General features: G+C 38.9%; 1 protein-coding gene across 1 annotated transcript in view; it reads right to left on the bottom strand.

The window, feature by feature from the left end:
- The window catches only part of itga8 (integrin, alpha 8), a 53,831-nt gene that overhangs the window by 4,258 nt on the left and 24,264 nt on the right, over nt 1-25,309 (bottom strand). The window contains exons 13-25 of the mRNA XM_032554652.1: nt 24,547-24,744; nt 19,666-19,711; nt 19,468-19,575; nt 14,702-14,757; nt 13,274-13,431; nt 13,027-13,158; nt 11,652-11,719; nt 11,050-11,197; nt 9,474-9,566; nt 6,141-6,220; nt 4,378-4,458; nt 3,067-3,172; nt 1,824-1,982 (exon numbers count right to left, since the gene is read on the bottom strand). Of these exons, the coding sequence (XP_032410543.1) occupies nt 1,824-1,982; nt 3,067-3,172; nt 4,378-4,458; nt 6,141-6,220; nt 9,474-9,566; nt 11,050-11,197; nt 11,652-11,719; nt 13,027-13,158; nt 13,274-13,431; nt 14,702-14,757; nt 19,468-19,575; nt 19,666-19,711; nt 24,547-24,744 (1,433 nt within the window). The remainder of the gene's footprint in view (nt 1-1,823; nt 1,983-3,066; nt 3,173-4,377; nt 4,459-6,140; nt 6,221-9,473; nt 9,567-11,049; nt 11,198-11,651; nt 11,720-13,026; nt 13,159-13,273; nt 13,432-14,701; nt 14,758-19,467; nt 19,576-19,665; nt 19,712-24,546; nt 24,745-25,309) is intronic.

The raw sequence follows: 25,309 nt of genomic DNA, 5'->3' as shown, positions 1-25,309 counted from the left end.
GGAACAGCTTGATTTGATATTTTAATTTAAATATTTAAAAAAGCCAGCACGCTGAGCACACATTGATTATTTTCTCTTCTCAGACCAACTATTTTTGGGACCAGAATGCCATTTGTTTTCTTCCTCTCCTCCAGCCCTGTGATTAGAAACAGAACCACAGACTTTTTAACGAATAAATGAGAACATTTTATGCCACAGTTGGCCGATTGATTAAATGACTGATTCTGCAGCGTTATCTCAGAAACATCAGTTTAAGAAGAATCTGCTGTAATCAAACCAGTGTGCACAAAGAAGCTAATATTTTCTTATTAAAGTTAAAAGAAAGATGGGATCACTGCTAATGGAAACACTTCCAGCGTCTGAAATAAGCCCGGTCCTTCCTCCTTATTTTAGGATCTTGTTGGAGTAACAGTAGTAACTGTATGCAGGACATTATTTTATATAAAATGGGATATATTTGTCTTTCACATTTATTGACGCCACTATAGACAGCCTTAAAATAACCATTTATGGTAGGAGTACACTTTCACACTGAAACATTTAAGCGTTTTATATTGAGCACCTTGCTTTACAGAGAAAACAAATCAGTTCAACCTAAAGGTTCTCATTGAAATAAATAAAAAAATAAATAATGATAATAATCAGAAAAGGTTCACCAAGCACAAACTCAACTTTCTCCAATAATCATGTAATCATGTTAGTCCCAGACCTAAATCATATAGGTCTTATATGACTCATTTTCTGGTAGATGCTGTCAGATTTCTCTTTTAATTCTCAGATTTCAAAGAGTTCATGATGCTGTTCACCTTAGACTCATTCATAGACAAACAGCTTCACAGATCCTCCACCATACAGAACAGTGGTTTTGAGAGATACTCTACTATTATTCATCATTGGTTTCATGGCAAACTCAGCTTGCTAGTACTGGTTTTCTAAAAAGCTCAAAGTTGGCCTCCTCTGACCGAAGCAGATCGTTCATTTCAGTTAATAAAGTCGAAGAAGCATTTAGAAAACTGTACATGTTTACGTTTGTGTGGGTAGGATAAAAAAGCATTTTGCCACAAGTCCCTTTACATACTTTTAGCAAATAAATTAAAAGACCGCTATGGAGACTTGGTGATCATTTGATACCAATCTTCGCTGAATCAAACTCTGACAATTTGTTGTAAGCCCCTTCCCACCGTACTCACTGTGTGTGGTTCTCATTCAGCTTTGTTTTTGCCACAGTTACCATTGTTAAAAAGTCAACTTTTAGAGCAATTTAAGGTGGGCTGCAAATTTTTATAGCCATGTCCTGACTTGCAGTGATCAACACATGTCTGCCTTATTTGAATGACAAGTTTTCTAGTCTTCCTCATTTCAAAGAGTGTTGAGCATTTTACCCAGAAAGAAGCCTCTGTGTCACGGCATGTTAATCTAAAATTGAAAACACTTCTAACCTCAACTTAAAATTGAGAAGTTTAAACTATAAAAATGCTTCAGCTACATTTGTGTTGTGTTGCACCCATGATTTTGTTAAAATAATATTTCATAACATGGGATTTTTGCTTCACTGAATGAATCCAAATAAAGGAAGACAATTTTTTAAATATTCGCCGCAATGAAAACACATCTTGACCAGGGGATGGTGCTGAAAACAACAAAACACTTGTCAAATGAGTCAAACAGAGGGTATTTTTAAATTGTAAAGGTTCAGGACATATGTATATTTCAGGTTTATGTATATTTATTGATTTCCATTACAGCAAGTATATCTATGAGTCCAAAAGTTTTGGTTTTGGAATACGTGTCAAATGCATGAGCTTGTAAAACATTGATGAAACCTGGAGGCCTTGTGGGTTGAGGCTGGTGTTTGTCCGGCAGCTAATTGGGCCGTCAGTTTGAATCTCCATGGCGTACAGCAGGTTCTCATCACGGAAACGGGCAGGCCAGCCGACTTGAAGCTCAACCTGCCCAATACTACTGGGACCGGCGTTATGGAGCTGGAGAGAGAGAAGCAAAAACAGAGAGCTGTCAAGGTTTTACCCTCTTCTCCCCTATTAGCAGGTCTCATGTGACCAGGGCTGTAATCAGGTTATCATAACTGTGGTACGATGAGACAGGCCACCTGTGTTTTCATGAAGATAATGCTAATGCAGCCTTCAGTCTCTGGGGATTGAAAGGCAAGACAAGTAAAAACTTCATCATGGTTCATTGTCAAAACTAGTGGGAATGAGTTATGAGCCTAAATCGACCCTCAATTTAATAAATCCTCTTTTTGCCGTCTTCGTCTCACCCCGATGCAGCTCTCCCATCACCCCCTACATATAATATACTGAAGCAAGTCATCCAAACAGGACATGATCCTATCCTGGTGCTGCAGGGCAAGAATTCAAAAAAGAGGGAAAAAAAACTCAGTCCTCTACAACTAGAAGCAGCTGCCCACTGGGAAAAGTACCACAAATGAAAATCATTATCAGCTGCAGAACAGGCCAGACAATGCTGCACTCAGGTTCAATGAAGCTGCCCGCCATTTAAAGCAAAAAGAAATCAGTGTAGACTGACAATGGCTTGCTGTAATCCGTCTGCAGTTCTCACTCCTTCTGCCTTTTTTGTCGTTATCTCAAAATTTTAATTTGCAACACTCATTTATTGCACATTTCTGTGTCTGTCCTCCCTCCTTCATTACTTAACTCCTTATTCCCTTCTGTTTTTCTTCCTTCTAAGGCCTTCCTACCCTCAAAGCAGTAATTACTGCTGAGCTGGAAACCTTTGATGAGCCACATCCTAATTCTTTATAGAGCCACTAGTTTTACTGTGACTGTGTTTTAGTGTTGCTGTTTACTTTATCCCGAAGAGCTCTCGCCTCCTCTTAGCCTGACTGCAACGTTCAACACCTATTTTATCCCCTCATTTTTTCTTCTTTATCACCAAAAGTAAGGACAGAGTTTGATGTGCCCTCCCCCTTCCCACTCCATAGCTCTCCACTTAATTTAATAGAAAACGGGCTTAGTAGTTTTCAGTTGATCTTTCTGTCTAATAGAGCTAATTGCTTTCAATTTTGACATAAATGCATCTGAAGTGTACCTCATATATGTGTGTGACTTGTGGACCAACGTCATCCTCCTTAACAGGTTTCTTTTTGGGTTCCCAGTTTGGGAATGGCAGCACAACCTGAGAGGGATGAGACACCCTGCAAGGACAAATTGATTGAATGTAAACACAAAGTTTTATCTGAAAATGCACATAGGGCAACAAACAGAAAAGAAAAAATGGCCAAACAGACATGCATGGACACACACTCACACCTTAGAGCAATTTAAGAGAGGACAATTAACATGATAAACATGATTCTGGACTGTGAGAGAAAAATGGAGTACCTGGAACCCAGGCATGCTTGTGGAGAACATGCAAACTCCATGCAGAGTCTTTTTTCTCTCTCTTTTATCTAGAGAAAGGATTATGTTTCTTGAATTTCAATGGAAGATACCTGGTTTTCAGTAAATGTTCTGACACCATCGCCTTTCAATGCTGTTGGAACTGCAGTGTATAAATAGTTTGATTTCCAGATAATTTAGGTGCATGTCCAAAATTTCATAAGCATCATATGAATGCTCATGAAGTTTTGTTTATATTGTCTTAATACAAACATTTAAGAAAATGACATAAACATTGCTCATTCTTGTGCAGTGGCTTTTTCTGCTTTTATGAATATTAGCAAATGTATCATTTTCAGCCATGGGGGATACTTTTAATCTGCAGAACATTTGCAAACTTTTACAATTGTGCAAACAGACTTAATCATGGTTTGCCAGATTAACGGAGCGTCCATGTGCAACTTTGACATCTCATATAAAGAAAAAAATAATAAAATCAGTGCCGGATACATATGTTGATCTTCAATCTGATCACTGTTGTGATACCTTTTGTAGAGTTTATAATGAATTAACTTCAGTGGAAAAAAAAGATGTCTAGGTTTTCAGTTAGCAGTGTGGTGGTTGCAAGCTGCATGGATGTGCAATCAAACTATTTCAGCCTCCCCCCATGATCAAGGCTAATTATCTCATTTCAACTGGAGAGTAAAATCACCATCATGTTTTACAACAACAGTACTTTAAATACAACTAAAATGTAATATTTGTTATATTTCTCCCACTCCTCCCCATTGCTTCTTCGTTTGCGTGCTCAACTGACCACACCTAAACAACAGCATGTCAGGCACCAGGCTTTGAAGTGTGTGTGAGAGCTTGTGTGTATGCATTAGCGTGGAGGAGCTGACAAATAACCCTGTATGCATATAGTTTGGTTTGAATCTGTCAATAAATATGTGCTGTTGTATAGAAATCCAAGCATCATTTCCTACAAACAACCAAAAACTTGCAGACATGTTGGACTCACCCGCGTAAATCAAGCTGAGCTTTAGCAGCAACGGTCAAATTCAGACTGACCATGTTACTTTCAGAGTTGTCCTTGTTGGAGCTGTAGAGAAAAATCACAAACACAATAAGCAAAACTACTTAAAAATGCCTTAAAATCTGTTTTTAAATACACTATCTAAACTTTTTAAAAATAAACCCCTTTCAAAGAGATGCATGTTTGTCATATATGATAAAATGAAAACAAGATGAGTATTTGAAAGAACGGCCCAACAAAAGGGTGAAAACAAAGTCAGAAATGACAATTATAAGCATCTGTGTGCTATGATGTAATAACCATTTCAAAACTGAGGACGCGGCTGTTCTAATCAAAAGAGATAATGAGTTCCAGCAATGATCTCAAAAACACATCTAAAGTGATTTTGGTATAAGTGCTAACATAAGCTTCTGGAACGGCCCTGACCTCAGTCCATTTGGGAATGATGGGCTGTCCTTTAAACTCAGTCAGTTTAAAGGAGCTGTGTGAATTTTGCCAAGATGTCCAGACAAATATTCAGTCAGAATTATGCCAGAGGCTTTTTGATGGCTGTAAAAACAACTTGGTTGGAAGCGACAAGCAACTAATATAAGTGGGAGTGTATGCATATTTTTTTAGCATGCATGTATAATATTGACACTATAAAGACAAAAAAACAAACAAACAACAACAACAGTGAATTCAAAGTTTAGACTCATGTTTATATTTATAGGATGTATTGAAGTTTCTTGTTGTGTTATCACTGTATGTAGGAGCTATTTATCTACTTTCAGTTAAATCTTGGAATTTATATTATTTAGTTCATTTTTATTTGCTTATTTTCTAGTTGATTTATAATTAGAATGTTTGTTTAATTTGTTATTTTCAAATAGGTTCTTTCGTTAGTAATTCACTTAATTAGTTGATTAATTTCAGTTTGGGACGCGGGTGTGTCACAGTATAAATAGGTAGGTTTTAGTTAGGTCATTATGCAAGTGGGTGGTCACATGGTTTTTTACCAGTGCCAGTATCAGTCAGTCAGTCATCAGTCAATCAGTGAGAGAACAGGTGCAGGAGTCAGAACAGGAGAACTAGTAGGATCCTGTGAATCCTGCAACTTGTTTTTATCTGGAAATTGGAATAAACTAACGAAAGAGCTGCATTTTGACTGTTTCGATCCCTTTTTTGAACTGCGTAAGCCAGAAACCCCACGGTGCATCAGGTGACTATTTGAGTTTAATTTACTTTGCTTTGATCACTTTTGACTCTTGAGTTTGAGACAAATAGTCACTACACTGTACAATGGAGGACAAAGAAAAGTTCAAATAAATCAATAAAATCGCAAAATGAATGTGACATTTTGTGTATGATGAGTGCATGTAAAGTTTTCACCCAGACTGTATGTCTTTCAATTCATGCATTTCAATTCATCTCATTTATTTCAAAGAGCTGCTGTTTTACTTAACCTCAAAATGTCCCAAAACTCAAAGATGGTCATAATGAAAATAGTATGATATTCAGCTGACTCCTTGAAAGGTTCACTTTGTGAATAGCTGCATGTACAAAATGACAAATGGTGCAATAAAAGAAACAGTTTGCATTGTGTTTCTCCTGTCCCTAGCTCTCTCCGTCCCTGTGGCCAGCCACATGAGACCGCAGACAGTGGTGGTATCAGCACGGACTCGGGACACATGTACACAGATCAGAGGAAAGACAAACAAATCCCTGTGTGTATGTTGTGTGTGTGTGTGAGCTCATGATTGTGTCACCTGTGGATCTGTAGCTCAAAGCTGATTTTCGGCCCGGAGTCCTCCAGCCTTTGGACTGAAAACCTCAAACCGACGGACAGCTGTTCGGGAACATCAAGAAACCCAAGAAACAGAGAAAATGTATTAAAATCACGTGACGACAGAATGAAGAGGGACCCTATAGGAAGACGGTGAGGAATTAGATGCATGTGTACATCAAAGGCAGCGCTGAACAGACAGTAAAATCCTTGTAACCGGATCCCCCCCCCCGTTACTTCATAGTCACAATATCTGGATTGTGTATGCGTGTGTTGGTAACAGCAAGTTTCCTAAATCTGACAAAAGCCAGACTACAGACACATACTTAAAAACCACAGTCAAGTTCCTTGTCTCTCCTCTGTTTAAATCTCCCTGTCCTCCAGGCTAACGCAAAACACGTGGAGGCTTTGGTATGCCATCGACTGCAGTGGCGCGTGTGTATTTACAGCACATGTGATCTTCGCTGAAAAACAGGACGAGCCTCCGATGCAGAGTGGGGGAAATGACAGCATGCAGACTTGTATTAAAAACTTCAAGAGCCATATCTCCAGGGGGTGAAGGGCTACAAAGTCGAGCTATCTTTACGGGACACGTTAGGGAGACTTGGAAGGGAAAAACCAGGCGGGGGAAGATCTAAAGAGGCAGGCATCAAATGTGGAACGAGCCTCCATCAGCTAATGAACATAGAGGATGGGTGACAGGGGAACTCAAGGACAACACAGTCCACTCTGCTACTGGTCTGTCGTTTGAAAATCTGAAAGTTGCCAAAAGTTTTTTTGTTGTTGTTTTTATTATGTCTTCTTTGTGAAGATGTGTGTAAAAGAAGCTGCTATTGACACCCATTTTAACTTTCCAAAAGAGCTTGCAGTTGTCATGTCAATCTGAATCGCCTGTGTGTCCACAACACATTTAGGTGAAGTAAATAAACTTCTTCTGCATTTGGGTACAGTAGTCCTGGGGCTGCTCAGCTTTGGCTCATTAGGTTTAGCTATAATGCAGAAAAACAATGGTTCTTCAGAGCAACATTGGGGGAAGTGGTTTGAGAACTTCTGTGGGGTTATTTTGGTGCTTTCGTCAGTCTAAGCTTGCAGCATTGCAAATAAAAAAAAGTTTTTGTGTAGTTTGTTATAAATGTCACATGTCAACATAAGATATGTGTAAAACCATTTCTTCACAAACTCATTAAATTTGACTGAGGTTTTTGAAAGATTTCTAAATGATTTTCCTTACAGAGTGGTGTCCATATTTTTCTTAAAGATGTAAATGCTTTAATTTGCTGTTATACTTAACTAAAGTATGACAAAATGATTTTTATGCAAATTCTAACCAGTGTCCACATTTCTTTCATTTTCTATAGTCCATACAGCATCTTATTTCACTGTTTTATCAGTAGCACCTTCAGATAGTTTGAACAGAAAAGCTCCACACACCATTTTATACCCATTTCATTAATGATACATTACCAGGTTAATTTTCTAGATAGTTATATATTTTTATGAAATTTGGAAAGAGAGAAAACAATAATATTCATGAGATTTGAACATTTTATAATTGTTATCTTATATTGAATTCTTATAAATAGTCTGGTAGAAAAGAGTCAAGACTGCAGTGTAATTCATGGTGAAGGACAAAAAAAAAAAAAATCCTCCACCTGAGTTGCAGACAGCTCCATGTTGCGAAATAATCTCCTACTAAAGAGAAAGATATTGATCGAAGTATTAGCTCTACGTGATCAAACGTCTTGAAATATCAGACATAATAAGACTACATAAGATTAAAACTGAAGAAATAAACCACAGTGTCTTCATAAATTCCCAATTTTTACTTAAGGTTGGCCAGATCTCTCGTAAAAAGAGATTTTCAATCACAATGAGACATACTAGGTTAAATAAAATCTATGTTCATAAGAAAATAAAAAGTAAATATGTTTTAGTAAATCTTTTGACACTTTTTTCAATTAAAAAAAAATCCATAGTACAATTATAAACCAACTAATATTAGCTTGTTCTTTCATTACAAAGAGCAAAACAATTTTCTTTTTTTTTACTTTCTGCACATCAAGCACAGAATGCACAACTACTACTGGATTAAGCAGCGGTGTACTCTTTTTGTATTTTGCTTAATTCTATGCATGAGGATAAAAACAGCAATACATAAATGTTATATATAGTAAACTAATTTCTATAAACTATTTTAGGATTAAATGTTGGTTTTCTGTTCTAAATGAAAGCAATTAGCCCATAATAAGTATTTCATATATACTGTGATATTGTGTTATTTTTACCTAAGGCTATCATAAATCTCATTCTTACACACCAAATGTGCACCGTCCACAATTTGAAGCTATCAGTGGTCAAACACTGACACAAAATGAGTAACAAAACCAAATAAATGTAAAAACAAATGTAATAGAAAACATGAAGATCTGCAATTAACCACTAAAGAAAACACTTTATTAGATTACAAGAATGTTCTTCTGTTCATTGTGCATCATATATTAGATACCATAGCAGTGGAGTTCCACTGACACTTGGTAGATGTTTGATAAACTAAATAAACTAAACTCTTTACAATAAAGAAAGAGAAAATTCAGGCATAGCGGCAGACCAGTGAATAGAAATCTGCATTTCTTCAGGCATGGACACCAATCACTCTGTTCTGAGTCTCCACAGCCGTCATGTGGCACAAACAATGAGCTCTAGTGGTCCGACTAGTGCTTAGAGAGCTCATATGGAGTGTGTGTAAAGGTATGTTCTGCATAAGTTGATGGATTCCCGAGCGTCCAACAGGGCAAGGGGAAAAGTTGAATATGGGAAACATCTGGCCAGCTGTCAAGCACACAAACACACATGGCCTCCTCCTCCAAACTGTGAAACATGACCGCATAATTGATTTATCAGAATGCCCCGTGTCAACTCCCAAGAGCTGACGCACCTCTCTGCCAGCCTTGACATCTTTAAAAGAAAGCCTCTCATGCGACAGGCTCTTTTTTTAGCCGAGCGCATGTGCAACAGAGTGCTAGAATTTCATGTAGGTAGAGGCCGCTCTTTATCTTACAAAGCCTCAGCTTCCTGCATGTGTCGGCCGCGCAGGAGCTTAATGGATTATTACCGTGGCACGCATGCACAAGTTGAGCGAGACGCAAGCACAGCCATGGGAGCCAGAGGGTGAAGAATGCGGGTCAAGGTGATGATCGGTAAACTTTGGAAACCATCACTCAAATTAGGCTTGAAGGGGAGGCGAGGATTTCTTAGCAAGGTTGTTTTATTAAAGCGCCTGAGTCTGTGTTATCCTTTTTGAGGAGTCACAACTCACCTCCGTTCCTGTCACCATTGGGTTCCCGAGGTCACAAACCACCATTCTGGACTCATTGATTGTCTTGTACTCGCAGTTCAGCTGAGAGAGAGACTGCAGGAAGAAAAACAGATGAGGCTGAGAATGTTAGGAAAGAGAGAAGGAAGTAAAGAGGGACCATCAAATCAGAGTCAAGAGGAGGGGGGAGATAGGCAAGGAAGAGTGATGGATACTCTGACACTAACAATATAATCAATCAAATAGCTCCATTACACACTCATTAGCACACGCAAACACACGCACACCCCGGCACCCAAACACACACACACGCGCACAAGCTGAACCTATCCATTACCATGGTTCCTAATGCAGGATGTTAATCATAATAGGGGCTTTTGGGCTGATGCCAGTAAAGCATATCCTGCTGATAGCCTCGCAGTAATTAGGCCAAATGCATGACTTAATGACACAACAGGAAGTGATGCTGCACCTTAACTGCAGCCTCAAATAGCACACCCCCTTAACTCATATTTGGCTGAGCCTCAATAAGAAAACTGTGTTAGTCTACATACACTCTCCATCAGCATGAATGTCATGTTAAATTAGATTTTTTAGGGATGCATTTGAACCATTATTATTATTATTTGTTTGAATTAGAAAGGAGAGATAAGACTAATTCAGAGAATATTTAGAAGAAAAACTGGGTGCACAAGTTTCATTTTAGTTCTGATTGTGTCTTATTGTCAGTTTTAAAACCATACATAGTGGCTCATATATATACATATAAGTCTTTTTAATATATAGATTAGCAAGTTGATGAGAAACCAAACACTTTTCATAGCCAACTTGACAGAAGAGTTCATTAATTTTTTTTTGTTTCTTGATATGGAACCCACTTTTAAACAAGCTACATATCTTTTTTATTTTAGTTTATCTTAGATCCTTTCCAAGATCATAATGTTAGCCTGATTTATCCATTCAAAAAGTTGCTTTATTCTGTGTTTAAGATCACTGCTAATGAAGGGAAATGGAGAAAAATAACTTCTGGAAAAAGGTTTTAGAGTCAGATGAGACAAATATGAATGTGTATGGCCAGCATAGCAAAAACATGGTCGAGATTGAGATTTTTAAACTTAAGAAAATTCTAACAGCAAGCATGGTGACGGTAGGATCATGTCGGGGGTTTGTTTCACTACCTCCAAATTCTTCAACGTTACCTCAGATAAACAGTTAAATGTTTGATACATTGAAACAACTGGATGTTGCATAAGTATACCAAACAAACATCAGAACTGAAAGCAGGTTAACACAACATCCAAGTGAACTCAATTTAATAATTAGCAATTTATGGAGAATCTTTAAGAGCTAGATCTGAACCAAGAACATCAACCTGGAAGCTTACAAGAATGGTCAAAGATCAAGCCTGAAACACGCCTGAAACTTGGTGATTGCTAAAAAAAAATATTTCTGGCTTCTCTGAAACTTGCCTTGGGAAATTTAACCCAATAGAAGTGTGTGTTCACTTGTGCATCCAGTTCAAAATTAAAACATCATGTCTGCGATGAGTGTATGTAAGCTTCTGATCCTGAGTCCCTACCTCTACCCTGCGCTCCACTCCAATGTAGTCGGCCTCTGGTGGTATCAGTGTGTGCAGCTCGCTCTCGTAGGCCCCCTCTCCGCGGTTCATTGCAGTGATGGTCAGCATGATCAGATTGTCGTCTCCAATCACCAACTCTGAGCGATCCCTGGATTTGTGTGTTGAGACAACAGCACACAAAGACAAAAATGGACAAAAAGAAGCAAATTACTGCATTTATCATTTTTAGGACTGGAGTTAATGTGCAATCAGCTGCAAAGGAATGCACCAACCCCTCCACCCCCCAACAGTGCGTGAGCCTGTATATGTTAGTCACTGGCCGGTGAGAGGATATTTATATAAAGCTGCCATGGAGATGCCGTACAGCTGGAAACACTATACAGAGAAGGCTGTTTCACATACACGTGTGCACACAAAATCTCTCACAGGTTAAAAAAGGACCAAAATGTGAGCAGGTTCAATGTAAACTTTGTTCATTGGTTGAGGAATAGCAGATTTCTGTCTTTTCTTTAGCTTTTCTTTCTTGTGAGCCTGTTCTTAGGATGTCTAACTGTTGAGCATTTGCAGGTTGGGGTCAAAGGGCATGACTGTTAAAGTCTTACATGCTGGCGGAGAGCTGCAGGTCGGGGATGCATATGTTGTCATCACCGCAGTCCAGCAGGATGTAAGCCTGGGAAGAAGAGGTTATGGGAAAATGTTTCAGGTTACTCTAGACATGTGGTTCTCAAACTTTTCTCACCAACTTTTGTCAAGCATCACCTTACTGACAAATATGTGCTAACAGAGATAAAACTATCTTTAAAAAAACTGTATTAGTCTCTTGGTACACACTTAGTGGTATTTACAGTAACTTTTTCATTTTTCTTTAAAATTTCCAAGTTTAAAGATGAAAAAGTTAACAGAAATTTCCCCTGAGTTTCCCCTGTTCTAAGTGAAATATTGTTGGAGGTTTCTTTCAAATCTAACCTCTATCCAATATGACTCCCTAACATGCAGAACGTAATAGCCACTGTAAGAACAGTTCATGGGTCCTTTCTTTTTTTAAACACATGCCCGGTACTTCATAACATATGAGAACTGTTGCTTTAGATTTGATCATGAAACAAAAGTAGGCAAAAATCATCCCTGAAAGCTGGAGATCTGTCTGAACATGTACATGTTGAGTTCTCAGATTATCTGACAATCTGACTAATTTGTTCGTAAAAAGCTAAGAAAGTCTTCATAACTTTCATCAGTGGGTGTTGAAAAAACACAAAAAGTCGAGACATAATTGACAGTGGAGTCTTGCAAATTATAGACAACCTACAAACAGAGAAATCTGTGTTTTTCAAATAACTAAGATTAAGTAATCAACAGGTGGATGAATATTCTTTAGAAGTTCAATCAAGTCAGCTCGCCAAACCTGAGCTGTGGAAAATTTAGAAGCTCTCAGTGTTTATTTGAACACATCCAGTTTGTTACAGAGCAATCAAAGGAGGGCTTACATTTCATCAGTTGCATGTCTAAAATGTTCTTCTTTTGGTTTTGTTGTACAGCAGGCCATTTCTTCATCATTTCCTAACCGTCATAGATTTTATGGGTAATGGGGTTGAGCCTTTATATCATTTAAAGTTGGTTGATATGTAATTTTGGCAGCATTTTTATGTGCATGCGGATACTTTTATTGCATGTCAGGCTGGAACTCAGAATATATAAAACAGACACATCAGGGTTTTTATAATCTAAATGAGTTTAACGTCATCATTTCACGGGTTGAGCATCTTAAAAAAGCATGTCAGCACTGACTAGATGATTATGTGGACACCCTAGTATTCCAGTAGATCATTTGATTTCAAAATCAGATGATCATCTGGTAATGGTTTTCTAATCATCATCTAAAGTTTAATTGGTGGGCCACAGAGCAGCAAGCTTTTCCTGGAGAGCATTTTCCTGGAACTAAAGCCTTCTGTTGTACTTCTCCACAGATTCTTCACCCACATGTTCCTGGAGGAAGGTGCTGCTATACTGGTTGAGAATAGGAGGGAGAGTTTTGTCACTAGAAGGTGGGGCCAGGCTGTAGTTCAGGGCCAGTGCAATGGGGGTCAGCTTATCCCTGAACTCGTCCTCCTCCTGTGAAGCAACAGAATTAAAAATAATATGAACTTAATTATCATTCTAGTGGTTAAACTAGTAAATTTAATATTCTGTAACACTGCATGTGTGTGCTGATGTGGGATTTGCTCACCTTCAGATAAATCTGGTAGCTCAGACATCCACGTGGGCGACGTTGACCGAGCCTGAGGAGCCCTGAGTGCTGAGCCTGCTGGGTGTCTAAGAAGAGGACTCTCTTAACCCCGCCCCTTGTGCCTTTCAGCCAATCCAGATGCAGCTCTGCTTTTAGATCTGAACAGATGATGTCAACAGAAAAGGAAGGATTCAGATCTCAGATAACTGGACTTAATGACAGCAACACCACAACAATAGTAGTGCAAAAAGATATTATTACAGTAAAAGAAACACACCCCTTCACTGTCAATGTGTTATACTTTATGTGGCTGTCAAGTTTTGCCCATTTTGTCATGTTACATCCACAAACGTCAGTGGATTTTTATGTAATAGACCAAAACAAAGTAGTGCTTATTAATAAAAGATGGTTTTCAACATTAGAACCTGAAAAGAGCAGTGTGCACAGTGCTTTGAGACAATAAATTATAGCTCTACTTTTTTACTGCAACCACAAATACAAGTTTTTCAGGGAATGCCTCTACCAGATTTGCATCTGTGTGAAAACTGTAAAACTGTCCCATTGAGGCTCTGTTGTATAGAGTCTGTTTCTTCTTCTTTCAGTGAATTCTGACAAGCTTCTCTCATCCTGCTTGAGAAAAAGTTTTTCACTGCATGATGTTGCCATCACCATTTATAAACATATAAATATGGATGATCTGCATTGTGTTTACTCACTAATGACTTCTAACAAACCTCCCAGCTGTATTTATACTGAGATTGAATGACTGCACTTGATTCAATGCCAATTAGGGGAATTCTCATAGCAATTGTTTCAGTGGAAAATCTGTACACAAAATATGTTGTTAAACAAGTTCTAAACAGTGTATTTTTTCATTTTACAATTAGGCACTACTTTGTGTTGGTCTGTCACATGAAGTTCAAGTTAAAACACTAAACGTTGTGGTTACAAAGCGACAAAATGTAAGTAAGTAAGTAAATCTAAGTTAAGTGTTACGAAACTATTTTCAAAACTCCACAGTTTTTATTCTGATGGATCAAACATTACTACAACATCAAAAAGGGATCTTGGGTATATCTTATTCCCATTTTGCCTTTTTCTTCATCTAACTCAGGGGTCTCAAACTTCAGGCCTCGAGGGCCGCAGTCCTGCAGTTTTTAGATGTGCCACAGGTACAAAACACTGGAATGAAATGACTTAATTACCTCCTCTTTGTGTAGATCAGTTTTCCAGAGCCTTAATGACCTAATTATTCTGTTCAGGTGTGGTGCAGCAGAGACACATCTAAAAGTTGCAGGACTGCGGCCCTCGAGGACTGGAGTTTGAGACCCCTGATCTAACTGGAATGGATGCAGTTGCTTCGGTAAAATGGATCTGACAATTGCTCTTCCTCACTGTAAAAGTTTAATCTTGTGTCCAGATGCTTACCTACATTGCTGGGAATCCCCATTCCACTTACTGCTGCACACACGTCCACCTTAAGGCTGGAGGAAAAAGAGAAAAATGTGCTTTGAATTAATTAAGGAAATCTTCCAAGTTATTCAAATCACAACTAACTTTTCTACAAGTACAGGTGCACTGTGCTCTGGGCTCAACAAGTCGAGTGCCTTAATTTATTTCTTACGTTTCTAACATAAGGTGAATTGAAAAAGCAACACACTAAGTAAATAAACTGTTTCTAAACAAGGCATCTGTTCCTTTCTTTCTCCAGGGTTCAATAGGAATTACCGTGGAGGCCCTACTATTAGACACGCAGACATGGGAGACTGGGAAACATTTCTGCATTTCCTCTTTTAATGTTTATTAAGCCATGTGTAATGGTGTTTTTTTGTGCGTTATCACTTCCTTAATCAACAACAGGAAAGTGCCTCCCACAGGGGGAGATCTACACTGCTAATATGCAGTAATCTGGAGGATCTCAAGGGTGTAGCTTACTGCAATGAAGCAGATGACCTCATGCAGGTTTTGTTTCAGAACTGGCACCTGAGAGTGTGCTTCAGTGTCAGGAAGGTTTGAGCAACCAGGTTGCAGATGTTGTGGACATGAGTGTCTCTGCTGATAATTAGGATTTCCATTCATTAATACAACAATGATGATAATCAGTTGTTAACATGAGTTTGTTCTGAATGAGAGTTAATGTGACAAAACATCAAATTGGTTCTAAAAAAATACCTTCCCATGTGGTTGTGTTTTTGTTTAACATGTGTTGTCTAAATGAATGCGTGTGTTTCAGTTGTGGGAGTGTATGACTCTAATAAAGGTTGTGTGTCACATTTAAGTGCATGTTGCACAAAAATGACCCCCCAGGTCAGTCATTACTGTATGCAATTTTCCCCGAAATGCATCTGCGCTTCACCATCCTACACAATTCGAGACGGCTCTCAGTCTTTACAGTAAATCCTTTTCTGCAGTGCCAAGTCTGCTCCAGACAACCCACACAACTACATACATAAATCATTATGAAATCGGATTACAGAGCTATTTTTTTCCTCAGACAAGGATGTATTGTTGCTGCATTAGTCAATAAAGATATAGATGGATTTGGTTAAAGTCTTGTTTTGTTTTTTGTTTTGTCTTTCTCGGAGTGCTTTTGCTTGCTTTGTGACTTGCTCACTCTTTATTAGGTCCAGCATTTCCTTTGGCCTTGGGTGCAGTTATTTGGCAGGTGTATGCACTTTTCATACTTAAGGAAGCCAGACAATGCATTGCACCAAACAATTTCTTTTCCAGTTTAACTGGCTCTAATTCAAGTAATTACTCACTTAACAATTTCCCTTTTCACTGGCCCACTTTTATCTTTCCATTTAGCTCCAGGTGCAGGTCTCATGTCAAACTATTATATTAAGATCACTGAGCTAAGCATTGTCCTCGAAGGGAAAAAGTTTTGTAAAAAGTGTAATTTGAAACTGAACATATTTTTCTGAAACAAAGGAGAAGAAAACAAAATCATCACTTATCAAACTGGTGTTACAAATAAGTATTTTTTGGTGGGGAACTTGCTAAAATCTTGCGTTTGAATCCTGGCCGCGGAAGAGAAAAACACAAGATTAGGATTGTATGTGAAAATACTGCCTGGAAATGTTAGCCAGTTCTTCAGAAAAGCACAATATTTCTCAGAAAAACAGCTTGAAATGATACTTGTAAAATGATTTAAATGTTCCTAATAAAGTCCTAATTAATGAGCAATGCCAAAGTCACTGAGTAAACTCAACACATCTTGGTGTGCTATTAGCTGCACCCCCAGTCAGCCATGCAACCACAGCTTACGTAAGTGGCCTCTTTTAACCCTCCCACAGTCTTAGTGTGACGATCAGGAGGAACTTGGTAGATGTCACCGTCAGACAACGGGTGCGTCCCAAATCCTGTCAGGTCCAGAAACACACTGTATGTATGTATGACTGTATGCAACTAACAAATCGAATTATTTTTTTTTAGTTTGAAATTATGCTCCTGCTATTGAAAAGATGAAAACATTTCAATGGCTTCCATACATCTGTAAAGGACGTAAGTTATCTGGAAAATGCCAGACTTTGCCTGGGGAAAAAAGGTTTCATTTTGCTCTTTAATCTAGAAAAAGAACACTATATTTCCCAGCCAAAATATTTCAACAAACCTTAAAAGTCCATTGACATATACAGAACAGCGGCCAGCATTGTTTTAATGACTTCCAGGGTTAAAAACAGTTGAACTTATCAGGAAATTACATGCTTTACAATGTGACAGATATTTCTTACTGTGTGGTTTCAAGCCCTCAGAAATGTCCCCAAGTTTCTGAATGTCTCAATCATTGCTACTGGTCTAAAACTCTATAGCAATTTATTTAAAGAGACTCAATTACATTTTGACAAAATTTACACAGTTAAGCGCTTTTTGTTGATCCAACTCAAACCCAGTTCCTTTCCCACTCGCTGCCAATACTCACACAGCGCCACAGAAAAACCACTATGGCAACTAGCCAAGCCCAACGTCTCTCGTCCAAACACTCCTTCAGCGGTTCCAGCGCCAATACTTCAGGACCAACATCAGGCAGTGGCCAAACAGCGGGAGCATTTCGATTGGTTCCCTTCATCTAAACTCAGGCCAAGGGTGTTCAGAGCCAGTCTGCCACCCACACGAACAATGATATATTCAAAACAGAATTATGCAGTCTTAAAATAATTGCAGAGTCCTATAAATCTGAGTTTTCAGGATATATGAGTCTGTTTCATCCAGGGGGCTGCTTCGTTATTGCATTGGAGAATTAGACAAACAGTCTTTGGCTGATGGCAGACGTTTAGTACCCAGGGGTGAAATATTTGTTACATCTGTCTATGTGAGTGTGATTTTTGAAAGAGTATATTTTATACTGCATACCGTTTTAGGATGCAGTATGAGCAGGACAATTTCTGCTCACACTGCTGAGTTTCAGTGCAGCAGTGGGGCTTATTAGTTTTATGTTTGTTTTAGGATTTGTGCTCTTTTTGCATTCTTTTACCTGCACACACACGATTAGCATAAGAGGGTATTAAACCTGGATATGTAACCTAATTAGGTAGTCCATTGTGTCTCTTTTAATAGATAAACTGGGGAAAAAATACTTTGTTTAAAAAGAACAAACCCATAAGACTCCAACTGAGTGACCTCCTCTAGTTGAAAAACCTCATCATAATAAAAATGGTTGCTATGCTGCAGCACAACAACCATTTTGTTTGCTGCTGTTTTCTCCATTAAGCGGTTGTAAATTTATTATGTCCCCACCTGAGAGCAGTGGAGCCTACAAAGCAATGCAACAGAGGTTCCTGTCTGCACCACTGGGCATTTGCTTTGCTTTGATTTCCTCCAAGAGAAAAGCATTTTGTTATGACCAACATTTGTGTATTTCCACATTGCGACACTGATGTAGAGTTGAGTTCCTTTTTGGCAATTTTGTTTGAAACAATGTTAAAAGGTCGATCAGAATAGGATGTCTTTGTCAAGAAAGAGCAGCCCAAAAATAACCTGATACATCACATGTTTTGTTAAACAGAACCAGAGGAAGTTGTCAGTGAGGTGTATTTAGAAAAGGACTGACATTTATAAATAGATATTCAAAAATAAAACGGCATTCAATCTGACAAGCTTTCTGGCCTTGAAAAGCTAATTTAACTTATCTGATCAAAAGGGTGAACCTGAAATTATAATCTGTGCTAAAGTAAACTTGAAGAACTGAAAAAACGTTTAGTATTTACATACAACACTGAAGTTTGGCAACTCTGTCTGGTAAGACGTGTGTTTCTATAATGTTAGTCTCTCCTGAGAGTCCAGCACCCTCTCAGTGTTACTAATACCAACCAAAGATTGAATTTTGACCTTTGTTGCCAAACTATAACAAAATACAGTTGGGTGAAACTGTATGAAATTGAGTGCAAAATAACAAGGAACAAAGTAAAACAAAACAGGAATGGGAATTAACTTAAAGTGTGGCTGATTGAAAATTCAGAAGAGGAGTAAGGAAATAATTCCCCAAATAAAAATTAGTTAGCTGATCAGGTAGCAATCAGAAGATTTTAAGTTTTTGTTCATGTTCATTTAATGCATGACAACTCAAATTCTCCATTTCCTGGCACTCTGATGCATTTTAATTTTAGTTTCTTTTCTTCGGTATAAAATAACATTTGGGGACTCCTTTGAATGCATGAATATGGACAATAATTTTTTGTTTACCTAAAAATTACTAAGTCTTTCCCGAAGATAGATTCTGAGAAACCTCACATTTTTTTCTATAAGTAAAATAGCATGAATGACACTTAATGTGATTGAATTTAAAAATCCAGAGGCTTACAAAGGTAACCTTACCCCTTTAACTTCAGATTTTGCTGTTACAATCACAAGTGTCAAAGTATTTTACCGTAATTGTGGTGTTGAAGGACAAGGATACATTGGCTCAAAATGTTTTGCTAATATAAATCTGAAAAATGTGGCATTTTTCAGATTTAGATGTTAGAAGCTACTTAATTTGTGAATATGCTCTTCCTTATTAGCAGATCAAGTTTTTTTGCAAAGAAAAACGGGCAAAAACTTTAGCAAACTAAAATACATGGAAGTTTATGGTTGCAATCCAACAAGATGTGAAAAAGTCTGAATACCTTTTCTGCATATATTTACACAGGTGCAGATAATTAAAGGAAAATATGTTAGTGAAATTATAAAATAGAAATACAGAAGGTAATTTTTACCAGGTAACCATGTTATTAGTCTGAGGCAGGAGACACTGCCGGTCATCAGGATTCAGGATTCTGGGCGTTAGGCTCATTGTAGCTTCCACAGACACTACAGCTCGAGACCTGAACACATGCAAAGCAAAATATTTTCAGCAGGATGAAACAAGAAGCACAAATGTGACAAAGTAGCATTTTTGTTTTTGAAACCTGTACCTGTAGACTGAGACTTCTCCTGCGCCAAATGCCCCTACGATCAGATCTTCACAGAGACACGGGGAAAGCAAGGAAAGAAGAGGGGGGGAAACAGTAAGCTTCAAAGAATGCAACAGATGGGACTAATTCTAAGGTCTCCAGCAATCTTCATCAAACGCAGACACAGCATGTAATAAACACATTTAAACACACACACACACACACCCACACACACCCCCATACTCCAACAGAGATGCAGAGCTGACCCTCTGATATCAATTTGCATTTTCTTTCATTCTTGGTCCCTTTTTGAAAACAGAGCTCAATAATGAAACAAAAAATGATCATGTATTTCTTTTTTCATTTTAATAGTGAGCATACGATTCACTGCGAAACATGCGTGGACCACACGTTGCATACCAGGCCCAAGTTCACTTGCCCCAATCACAGTTTGCTAAACAACAACATTTCCCAACATCCCGCGCAGCGAGGACTCCAAATTGTAAGCAGCACCAGATCTCATCTATGTGTGATTTTTTATTTGTTTTCATGGGCTTTGTGATGAACACATGATTTTAATTGGCTCCCTAAGTTTAAAATAGAGACGGCATTTAATGGATGTGGTCAGGGGACACATACCAATGTAAGCCACACACACGCACGTTCACGCACACACATGCACACAAGTACTGATTAAAACAATGTGAAACTAGAAAAGAGCCACTTAATGGATACAAGCTATCGCTGCCAGATGCAGCAGGAAGTTAAGCTGTGTGATTCTGAGAAAAACACAGTAACTTTATGCTGCACGGGAGAAATCTGCTGTGATTTTGTTACCAAATAGTTTCTTATATTTTAGAGCTGCCTCTATTTGTGATTTCATTATTTAAAATCTGTACACTCTAAGCATAAAACCTCTTAGCAACTCTCCTCAGGAGGATGGAAGCAAGCGTTGGGGTGTACTCTTGCAGACCGTGCATGCCAATTGGTGTGACTTCTCCCTTTGTGCATTTAGAAGGAACAAGACTAACTGAATCTAACAGAAACACATCTGTTTCTGCCTTTGGCTACAGTCAATGAGTCCCCCTGAAACCACAACATTAAACATTCAGGCCTTGTCCCTTTCCCCCTGGAGTGCACTATGTTCCTATGTAAGTTGTTCTATGACGGCGTGTGTGTGAGTGTGTGTGGGGGTGCCTGTGTGTTAGTGCCAGGAATGTTCTGGTCTGATCGACGTTATCTGGTCAGGGTCAGAAAGACCCTGAGCATCTCCGCTTCCGATACATGTTGTTGATCCACTGTGGCCAACTTTATGTCAACTACTATCACGATGAACAGTGCAGCTATGTTTTTTTTTTCTTTTTTCTTTTGAATCCTAGCCTATTTTTAGGCTTAAAAAGGTACTACATCATTGTGCATCATCAGAGCCAGTGAAATAAAAAGGCCAAACAAGGTGATACTGAAGGCTGGTTTTGTAATGCAGACTGCTTCTGGAATCTTTGGAGATTCATCAAATGAACAAAATTACAGAGAATGTTGAGACTGTTGTGCAACACTGTCTTCAGTCAGAGGCTTATTTAAAGTAGCTGCAATATGGACTGCTACAGGTGATCCTTCCTCCTGACAGCTACCGCCATTTACAACAACTCTTTGAAGAAAAATAAAGCTAAATTTAATCTCCCACTGGGATTAATACAATTTTGTTTTACATTTAATTCAATTATCAGGGAAGTATCTATTTAGGGCAGGAAATAACTATAGAACTAACGCACTATGTTTACGTTTGTTTGACATCATTTTAAGGTATATAAGTAAGATATGAATGTCAGATCATTGATGTTTTCCAGTCTGGGACTGGACCGTGGCTGACCCGTACCACCTGGACTGATGTTCCTAACAAATGTTCAGAGAGGAATCAGAAAACTTGCATCTAAATGTTTTCAAAACTTATAGCAGCAGCTTTAAGAACCTCAAGTTTTGTATGAGTTTTTCCTTTTTACAGCACTTTCAGAAAATTGGGTGTAACAGAGCAGCAGGAGAAGGAGGGCGGAATGACTGGAAAACAAAAGCGAAACTCTGCCTTAAAACCACAATCTGCAAAAGTCATCAGAGGTAAGGTGTGGAAGAAGACCACCTCATCGTCCAAATACCTCAGTCCATCTTACCGTTGTATTTCTGAAACCATGTAGCTCAACTCCTGCCACAAATATGTCAGCTTGACCGATGTATTTTCTCCCTGATCTAACTCTCGTGTTTGCTCATGTAACTCTGCATGACATGAAACTGATTTTGGGGTTAAGTGTGTGTGAGAGAACATAAGTGTGCGAATGGATGATTGAAAAGCTAAATCAACTCAAATTCCATGTTTTCTTGTTTTATAAATTCTGCTTAATTGCCCAGAGGAAGGCTTTGCCAGATGCTGTTGTATTTTTTTGGGTTTCTATGAACGCTTTGACTGAGCTTGTATTCCACACGCAGATACGCGATCCTTTATAGAACTGACAGGTACAAGATCATTCTGGATAACTAGACTGCTTTAGCTGATGGTGTCCTTCCTGGATTGAAGAAAAACACATCTTCCTCTCTGAGTTTAGACAGACTGTCAAGCTGTCACTCAATGTCTGCTGCAACTGCCTGTTTGGCTGCAGGGAGACCGGCCTTGGTGAGGGAAGCCTGAGAGCCGATGGCCCTTAGTGGTTAAAAGAGAGAAGTTAATGATTTCTTTATTCTTGGATTTGCGAACCTTTCAAATATTTTGTTCGCTTATGCCTATTTCAGTCTCAAAAGCAGGATACAAACCATACAGAGGGGTAATACTATATGGCTGGTTTAGTTAAGATTGTTTTGTCTGGAAGGCTAAAATACACACGCTAATGACGCAACCATATGGCATAATACTGTATAATGAATGAATAAAGTAAAAGCCTCGCTATGAAACACGGTGGAAAAGTTTTTCTTCTGCAGCAAAGATGGATGGAGCTAAATACTCATTAATCTTGGAGGAAAAACCTAAAACCGGGGTTCCAGTTCCTGTAGAGCTGCTCACAGATGCTGTCCACTCCATTTGGCTGAGCTTCCACTGTTTGGGGGAAAAAAAATGGGCGACAGCTGCTTGCACAAAGTGTCTTAGGGACTGATCACAAACGTAGGAAATAATACATCTAATTTGGGCTAAAATAATAGCCTAAGTCAATTTTGCCAAAAGTGATTATTTTTTTTGTCTGAAATATCTTTTTTTTTTTGCTAACTCCCTTTGGACAGAAAATGACATAGGCCATTACTTTAGGAAGGTGAAGATATAAAGCCAAAATGCAACACAGTGGAGTTTGTTGATTTGTCTTGATTTTTTATTTTTTTAAAAAGGGTGTGAATACTTTTGCAACAATTTGAACAGCCAGCTGAATTACACTTTGGCTCCATACTCATCAAATAAAAATGAACTGGCAGGACTGAGCTTCTGTTCCCTGTTCAACAAACTGCCTGTTTTTGACCTTTTACCTAGAACCTAAGAGGCACGACCCCCGCCAACATTCAACTCAACACTCATCTTGGTTCGTAATTAGGCTTCATATTAGTCAGTGGACTTTTTAATGCACTGTCTACTTCTGTCTGCTACCTTTTCTTCCAGATCACTATTTTTTTGTGCAAGTTCAAAGGCATGATGTAATTTGGGGATTCATAGTCCATTAAAGCTAAAAGTGGAGCTTAGTCATCAACTTCTGTCTCCTTCTCCAGTAAACTAATGACATTTAATGTTGAAAGGAGCAAATGGTGGCTCGTGCAAGCCTCCCAGACGCCTGTGCAGGCCCCTTGTGACGCTGATCAAACACCCTCAGCTCCTTTGAACGTGTGCGTGTGTGACTTTACTCTCCTGCAAGCGACACAAAGAGTGGATGTGTGGCACTTCCATTAAATATCTATCTAATGACAGACGGAGCATGCAGTACATGATTGCGTGCGTGGGCGTGTGTGTGTGTGGGGGTGTGTGCGTGTGTGTGTGTGTGTGTTGGCCCAAAGCTCCGCCACCCGTGAGTTTCAGCTTATTTCTCCCAGTGGGTTTCCACCAGCACAAGTTTGAATCTGATTTGCAGTGGGCCTGTGCAGGTCTGACTGGGACCTGGTGCCTGGCACACGCTCAACGCTCGTGTGAGTCCAACGATACTTGTGAGTGCGTGTGTGTGTGTGTATGTGTGTTTCTCCCCAATATCCTGTTTGTGGAGTGAAGAAAATCTGTTTTCATAGGCGAATGGGAAGGAAAAGGAGGAAGGAGAGTGGGGGGCAAAGAAAAGGAAAAGGGGAAAAAAACTAAACAAATTCTTCATTTCAACCTAAATTGGATTAAAGTGGGACTCACACAGCTTAAGTAATGCTGAGAGAGGAATGACTCCAAATTAGGTGGAAAATAACGTAGTAAAGCTGATTTTTACAGATCTGCTTTATTTGAATACCTTTTATTGTGAGCCTACAACTCATGGACACAAATAGCTGGGGAAAATGACCTACTTCTTAGTTAGTTTTATAAATCGGGTGTAACGGGTTTTTTTTACATATTTGTGAAGGTGAAGATGTGGGTGGCACAAAAAGCAGGGATTTGCTGCATGCAGCCTTTTCTGCACACAGACACATGTCAGGTAGATAGAACATGCAGATAATGTATTGTTCTACTTTCTCTCCTTCTTGACTACTGTGAATCCCTAAAGAAGGGATGCAGCTCATGTCAAACATCCCTGTACCCCCTTCTGATTACTTTAGCAGATAGAAGTGGGAGAACATGGAGAACACGGACATGGTAGAGCAGAGGTGGATGAAATGTGGAAGTCAGGAAGATTAAACTGTGAAAGAATGTGAGCTGAAGAAGGAATTTTGATTAGAAGAAGATGGATTGAAATGTTGAAAGTTTACCAGGATACTCGTTGCCGTCCAGATCTTGGCCTCCTCTCAGAGTGAAGCCATACCCTGGCAGATTGCTGCTGGGCGTCCTGGTGGCTTGCAGCTCCTGGCTCAGGGTCAGGCCTCGCGTGGATACGTCTCTATTACCGTTAAAGATCAACACTCTGCCTCCGCGGTCCTCGCCTCCGAACGGACAGCCCACTGCCACGTCTGAGGGGTGACACACACGCACGTATGTTTTTGACATCAACGGCTGTTAAGAGCTCCTCCGAGACAAGAAGTAAAGAAAAAACATTCAGGTTGGAGGAAAAGGAAAAAGGAAAGAAGAAAACAAAACGGCTTGACCTTTCAAACTTTGGAATGGCTACTTAGTTACTTCACCAAATGTTTATTTGCTTTGTATATTATTAAATTCTTTGCTCTGACCTTTCGTATCTGACCAGAGGCTGATTTGCTATCTGTCTATGAGCGTAACTGATAAGTGGAAATAGAAAGAATAAACGTTTTTCAAAATTATTACAAACAAAAATCAGAAAATTATAGCCCCGTTTATTTTCATAAATAAAAACTAAATTAAAACTATTCAGTGCAACCAAATTCCTTCTGAAGTCACCTATTATGCTTACACCTAATATTACTTACAGGGTCCACCTGGGTGTAATTTAATCTCTGTGTAAATACAGCTGTCTGGTCAAGATCTTAGAGGGTTGTTATTGAACAAAAATGAAATGTAGCTCCAGTGGAGATGGAGAAATCCTCAGCTCAGGTAGCGGAA

The sequence above is a fragment of the Xiphophorus hellerii genome, chromosome 3 (assembly GCF_003331165.1).
Source record: "Xiphophorus hellerii strain 12219 chromosome 3, Xiphophorus_hellerii-4.1, whole genome shotgun sequence".
Taxonomy (NCBI): Eukaryota; Metazoa; Chordata; class Actinopteri; order Cyprinodontiformes; family Poeciliidae; genus Xiphophorus; species Xiphophorus hellerii.
Note: the sequence above shows the minus strand (reverse complement) of the source record. Positions and strands in the feature narration are given on the sequence as shown.